The sequence below is a fragment of the Athene cunicularia genome, unplaced genomic scaffold (genome assembly GCF_003259725.1).
Source record: "Athene cunicularia isolate RWA unplaced genomic scaffold, athCun1 SCF_193, whole genome shotgun sequence".
NCBI lineage: Eukaryota > Metazoa > Chordata > Aves > Strigiformes > Strigidae > Athene > Athene cunicularia.
In genome coordinates, this window is record NW_020799259.1 from 477 (window position 1) to 7,385 (window position 6,909).

At 65.1% G+C, this 6,909-nt stretch overlaps 1 protein-coding gene across 1 annotated transcript; it reads right to left on the reverse strand.

Moving 5' to 3' along the window:
- Window positions 1–552, reverse strand: LOC113490637 (neurexophilin-4-like; the record flags this gene model as incomplete). The annotated part of the gene is made up of 1 exon (XM_026867172.1): window positions 1–552. A coding segment is annotated over exon 1 (369 nt), but the record flags the coding sequence as incomplete, so codon positions are not given.
- Window positions 553–6,909: the final 6,357 nt, after the last annotated feature.

Here is a 6,909-nt window from a genome sequence, read left to right on the forward strand (position 1 = left end):
GTCGACAATCTTCCCCGTCACCAGGAGGCTGAACTTCAGCGTCTTGATGTTGAAGTAGAAGTCACCCCAGCCGAATATCTTCTTGGTGCGGCCGGACTTGAGCGAGGGCTTGCGCCGGGCGCGGGGGCTCGGCAGCTCCCCAGCCGTCTGGTTCTTCTGCCAGTCCCAGGGGCTCCGCACAGAGGGCATCCCTGCGCCCTGGGGGGGCTCAGCTGGAATCAGCCGCCCAGGGTTGAGCACTGGGGGCTTCAGGGAGCCATACGGGACATCCTTGAGGAGGCCGGAGGTGCCCAGCTCCAGGTACCCCAGGGTCTTGGCAATGTGGCCCCCCGCACACACCGTCTGGGGGAAAGAGGGCAGAGACTGCATGAGCTGTGCCTGCCACCCCCTCGCTCATCCTCCTGCCTGTCCCCATGCACCCTTCTCTATCCGCGTTCCCCCCCCGCACCCCTTCTGTGGCCATGCACCCTTCGGCACCGTGTCCCCAGCCCTCCCGGAGCCGAGCAAAGCTGCACTCTGCCCATGCCACCCCCGAGCCTGCTCGGCCCCGCACAGGCCTGTCCCAGACACACCCCAGCAGCCGACGCCGCTTCTCCAGCATCACCCCGGTGCCTGAGGCAGGACGAAGCAGGATGCCGGACCACTCATAACTGGCTGCCCTACCACAGCTGAGGCCTATTAAAATGCGTGGGGGTGGCGGGCAGCAACGTGCACAGAGACGGGGAGGCATCAGAGCCCCGCACCGCCTGCCAGGGAAGCCTAATTGCATTACCCAGCGCCTCTGATCTGCCGCTGAAATTACAGAGACCCCCGCCAGGCTGCACGGCAGCCGCTCCGCCCTCCTCGATAATTGCACTGGGCGGACACGGCTGAAGATGGGGTGCACTGTGTGCGGGGGGGTGCACTGTGTGCGGGGGCACACGAGCAATGAGAACGGGGACCCCTCGCTTTGCGGGGGGGTGGGGGCTGGGTTCATTTTCTGCATCCTGACGAGGGAGGGAATTTGCAGCAAAAGCAGAACAGACAGGCAGTGGAGGGGAGGAAACGCCAGGCAGCTGCAAGGCCCCTGCACTGGCACAGGGACACCCCCCCGTCCAGCTCAGGGCCAGGGGCCCTTTGCAAGGGCTCTCACAGTGTGGGGAGAGGCAGCTCCTCTCCTGGTGGGGCAAACCGAGGCAGGGATGCGATGGAGACCAGCTGCCTGGTCTCTCCAACCTCGGTGAGCCGCCAGCCCAGTTAAGGAGGCACCAAGGGGGCTGGGATGCCCCGGGCTGGGACTCACACACCCCCCCCCCCTCGCCAGGCACCAGCTGGGATGGGACTGGTGGCCCCTTCCTGGGGTTTGCCCAGGTTCTGCCTGTCCGGCTGCTGGCACCGACATTGCACAGCTCAGTGGTGGCGAGCAGAGCCAGCCAGCACCTTGTCAGCCCTAGGACCCTGGCTCTATGTCCCACGTCCCTCCCTTGCCTCCCCCCCTACTTCCCCATCCCTCAGCCTGGCTGCTCCTAGCTCCACACCCCAGCGCCCGCCGTGCCCCTGCCTGCCCTGCCAGCTGCTCCCGGTGTGCAGGATGCTGCTCCAGCGCCCCGGCCTCGTCAATCACTGTCGCCCGTGAGCTGGCAGGTGCTCGGGCTGCTCTGGCAGTTTTTGCTCTGGACAACCTGTTTCCCGAGGGGGATGCAGGGAGGAGGGGAGCAGGGAAGGAGGGCAGCGAGCAGAAGCACCAGCTGGAAGGGCCTGGGGGGAGCGGGGGGACTGTGCTCCCATAGGAAACTGAGGCACGCCTCGGCACTGAATGCGGCCAGCGGGGCTGGAAGGAGGGCAGAGGTGCCGGGGACAGCTCCTACCTGCCCCTGCTGGGGTCTCAGCCTGGCACCAGCCCCCCTGCAGCACCGTCAGAACAGTCCATGCTGCTTCCCCCTCGGAGCGCAGTGTCCTCATGACCCCCATCAGGGAGGGGTGACACCCCGCACCCCCTCCTCCACGGCCAGGCCGCTCTGTATGCGGGGACGGGTCTCTGCTGGGCACCCACCAGGGCTGGAGCAGCACCTCGGCCGTCCTGCTCCACACTGCTGCCTGCAGGGTCTGCTGCCTTATCCCCGCTCTGCGTGTGCCGGGCTGAGCCATAAATCTGCTCCGGCCTGTGCAGAGGAGGCAGCGCGGGCAGGCGCGGGCAGGAGCAGGCATCCCTGCCTGCGGCTGCTGGCACTGGCCACTCTGGGCGGGCTCTGCCTCTGCCCAAGGAACTGGCCAGTCCGGGCAGGGCTGCCTGTCCTGGGCCTGTGGGCAGGGGAGGAGGATTTGTGGGGTCTCAATCCAGCCCGGGGAGGGGGCACAGGGGCTGTGCAGTGCGAAGCTGCGGCTGAGCACCCCTGCAGCCCCCCGCTCCGGTCTGGCCGTCCCCCGGCTCCCTCCCGTCTCTCTTTGAGCGCGGCTGCTGCCTTCGCCCTTATCTATATTTCAACGCAGCTTCAAAGCCGGGTGCCTTCACCAGGCAGAGAGGGAGCGAGTGCGGCAGGACCGCAAGATGGAGAGATAAATGGGGGAGGGGGAGAAGGGCAGCCCCCCAGCACCCCCCCCCAGCCAGGAGAGTGGCGTTTTGCAGGGGGTGGGGTGCGGACGGTGGCCCCAGCGACACAGACACTCACCCTCCACCCCGGCTGCGCTCCATCATAAACCCCTCGTGCATATTCACAAGCCAGGGAGCCCCCGTGACCCACCGTGGGGGCAGTGGGAGACAGGCGGGTGAGGGGCACCAGTCACCCTGCAGCTGGGGCGGGGGGAGCCCCCCAAACCCACCTGCACACACGGAGCAGGGCCAGGGAGCAGCATGGAGGCTGCAGCCCACGGGAGAACACACACACAAGCCCCCACCAGCCAGGGAACGACTTCTGGAGGCTTCTCAGCTCTGTGCTGGCTTCCCACCTCAGCTGGGGCTGCGGCCAGGACAACTGGGTCCCCCGGCAGGGCTACATGAGCTACCTGGGCCGCCTCCCCCTGCCTCAGTTTCCCCCAACTCACCCCCCTTCCATGATCCCCTGCTAGCAGTGAGGGGGATCCAGAGGAGATGGGGATGTGATGGGAATGGGGCTGTGACAGGGAACTGATGGAGACAGAGGCAGCAGGGACGGGGCAGTTCCAGGGACGGGCACGCACTGGGGAAGGAGGTACTGGCACCAGATCTCTCCATGCCTGAGGCCTGTGGGTCCCCAGGCCAGGCCTGGGCCCGAGGATGGGGCAGCATGGGGCCAGGGGCTGTGGGGCACAGGCAGGGCACGGACAGGACACTCCCACGGGAGAGAGGCCCCTGCCCCTGTAGGGGGAGAGGTGCCCCCCAGCCCCTCAGGGCGAGGGGCCGGGCTGGCAGCCTTCCCCCACTCGCAGGTCCCTCCCCAGGAGCTGCTGGGGGAGCGGGGGATGAAAGGGAATTGCAGAGCAGGGCAGTGACTGCCAGCGCAGCCGGGGCTATCGATTGCGGCGGCTGGACCGCGGGCAGCGCGGGGGCATGCGGGAGACCCTCACCACCGCAGCCCCTGCTGCAGCCCCAGGATGGCTTCCCCTGCCCGGCTGGGGGTCTTGGGGCACAGTGGAGCAGGGCCCAGGCAAACGCCGAGGGGAGCCAAGGTCACCCCCCCCGTACCCTGCCAGCACTGTCAGCATTCAGGGCAGGTCCCACTCACACCTCACGTTAAATATTAATGTTTCTGCTTGAGAGTGATCGGGGTGCAGCACGCACACACGTGCACGTTAATGTCTCAGACACACTTCATGGGCGCACATGGGGGTCCCAGAGCATCCCGACCCTGCACGGGTGTGTGCAGAGTGCCAGCCCTCCGTGGCTGCACTAGCATCAGTCCCCCATGCCAGAGGCGGCTGTGCCTGGCCCCACGGCGCTCCGGGCTCCGCTGCGATGCACCAGTCGTGTGTCTGGTATGCTTGTTTTTTACTGTTACACATGCATGCGCCGCTGCATCCACGCATTACTCCAAGACAACGATATATGGTTTTGCTGCTCTCAAGACCCTTGTACACTTTTTTGTGCGCATGTGGAGCCGTGCAGGGCTGCCAGGCGTCTGCAGGCACCTGCGTGTCGCTCTGCAGGTCCACAAGCAGCAGGCAAGGATGCAGGAAGGGCTGCGGGTGGCTGTGGAGGGACTGGGAAGGCTCTTGGTGCCGGCATCAATTTGACTTGTCAGGACCAGCTGTGATGGCCACTCACATCCCATTTGCTGGCAGGGCCAAGCGCCGTCAGCTGCTCCCCCGAGACCCACGGTCACCTTGGCAGAGGTGAGCAGATCAGCGCAGAGAGGGGCAGGGTGGACCGGCTGCCCCGGTGCAGGCTGTGATAAGCTCCCAGCACCCCGAGAACAGGCTGAGGCTGATGGGGTACCACCTCAAGGCTAAACAAGCCTGCGCTGGGAACAGAGCACCTGCCACAACCCTCCCCAAAAGCCTCGTTCCTACAGCCAGCCTGCCCCTGTGCCTGGCTCCGAGCCATCCCCCCGCCTTGCTGCGGGCTGAGCAGGCGTCGATCTGCTGATCGGGGTCTCCAGCTCTCCCCATGGGCGCAGGGTCAAGCTGGTCTCTTCCCTGTCACCCCGCTGCCTTCGTTAGTGCAAGGAGATTAATTGGAGGTGGTGAGCGACAATCCCCGTGGGCCCGCTCCCCCCGGCGCAGCACAGCCCGGGGCGCTGTGGCATTTCCAAAGGTTAGCAGCAAACAAGGTGCCTCTGACAGCTCCCATTTATCTCGCTGGCGCCGTGCGGGTGCTAATGCGGTGGCAGGGTGACGCGGTGCAGTGGTGGGCTCTGCTGGGCCGCGGGGAGGGACCCGAGCGCATGCCCGAGCACGCCGAGGCGTGCGATACACGTCTGAGCGACTGCATGTGGGCGAGAGCACACGGTGAGCTCCGAGTGTGCGTGCTCCCGTGTCTGCGTGAGCTGCACCCAGACGGCCCAGTGCCTGCCCGGCCCAGTGTGCACCTGCAGCAAGCGTGCAGGTGAACGCAGCAAATGAACAAATGCCTGCGGTTCCTTGCGCACACAGGTGCCGCTCTGCATGCAGGCGAATGCCTTCACGCTTCCCTGCGAGCACGTCTCCATGCACACGTGCACAATTACACATGCATGCACCAACGGTGCCTCTGCACGTGCCTTTCCGGGGAGCCCCTGCTCCTCAGTGTGTCTGTGCACCCCAGGATGGCACGTCCTTGTGCCGCCGGTGCACCTGCCACAGCGTGTGTCAGGGTACGGCCACGCACCCGCCTCTGCCGTGGCCGCTGCTGCTGCTGCGCTGGGCACAAGCAGCTGCTCGGCTCGGCAGGCACGGATGGGGCTGGTGAGTGGCAGGCTGCTAATGAAAGTCCCCATGAGGCAAAAGCACTGTGATGATTCCTTGGTGCCAGGGCAACGACTTAACCTGCTGTTGGGCACATCTGGGCTGGGCCCAGGGAGCTGGTGGGGCCGGGAGGAGCCCAGGGGCTGCAGACCAGAAGCGCAGGGCGAGACCCAGCCTGGCTGCCCATCCCTGCCTGGGGAGGCTGCGGCCGAGGGTGCTGCTCCTCCAGCAGCGAGGACTCGTGGGCAGATGGACGGGGATGCAGGACAGGGAGTGGGGCAGGTGAGGGGGCCTGGGATGGCAGCAGCGTGCAGGGCGATCGGGGAGGGCTGCAGGCAGGCATGGGGTGTCACAGGCCGGGGCTGCAGGGATGCGGTGCAGGACCGTGTCAGGAGGAGGGGCAGAGGCCCCCATCTCAGCCTCTCAAGGGCAAGAGGAGAAACCCATTTGGCTGTCCCAGCAGCCACCCCTGTGCCCCACTGACTCCTAGCCTGAAGATGGTTGAAAGCCTGTCCCCAGCCCACAGCTCCAGGGTCAGGACACCCGGGGGGGTGAAAGGGCGTCGTGCTCCAGCGGATGCTGAACCTGCCCCAAGTCCCAGGCACCAAGGGGTCGAGTGGGTGACAGGCGGGGACACGTCAGGATGTGCTCAGGCATGGCCACCCTGCCACGCCACAGCCGGACAAGTCCTGCCCCGGAGGTGAGCTCAGCCTGACCACCCAAAGGCCTCGTGGTCTCTCCTCAGCCTCTGCCCTGCTGGCGCAGGGGCCCTCACGCACCCCGGCACCGTGCGCAGGCACCGGCAGAGCCCCAGCACCGGGATGGGCAAACCCAGCACCAGCACGTCCTCAGCAGGGGGAGCCCGGACAAGCTGGCCAAAGTCACCCTGGGGTCATTCTGGTGCCGCGGCGCTGCCGGCACCCGCCCTGGGCACGCCGGGGTCCCGCACCGGTGACACCCCTGCCCAAAGCAACACTCGCGCAAAGGCTGGTGTCACCTCGTGCAGGAGCGTGACCTGCACAGGGCTGGGAGAAACTGGCTCCCTACAGGCGCGTTTGCCTTCACCCCCTAAACAGACACCTCGCTCCTCGCAGACGGAAAAAATATGCAAATGCTGAGGCTTTATTAACGCGCTCGGCACGCGCTGGCTAATAAATATTTCATAGCCCGAGTAGGACTTTTTTTTTTCCTCCTTCTTTCTTTCGTTTTGGTTCCTTTTCCCTGTCACTCGTTTCCTGCCTTTCTTTTCTCAGCCATTGTTTTATTTATTTATTACTTTTAAGGGTTTCATGGTGAGACAGGAGCTGGTAGGTGGCTGCGGGGGGAGCAGGGAAAAATGTACATCCCCAGTCTCTCCCCCCACGGGTGAAAAAGAAAAGTGCTGTTAAGAGCAAAGGAAAAAATATAATAGAAGGGAGGAGACAGCACCAGGCAAAGGATTCAGGGCTTGTGTGACTCATTGGACTCAAGGAAGAAAAGAGAATGAATGAGAAAATGAGAAGATAAACGGAGCGGGAAGGGGGAGAGGGCTGTGCAGGCGGGTGTGTTTAAGCCAGCGGTGAGGGGGCACGG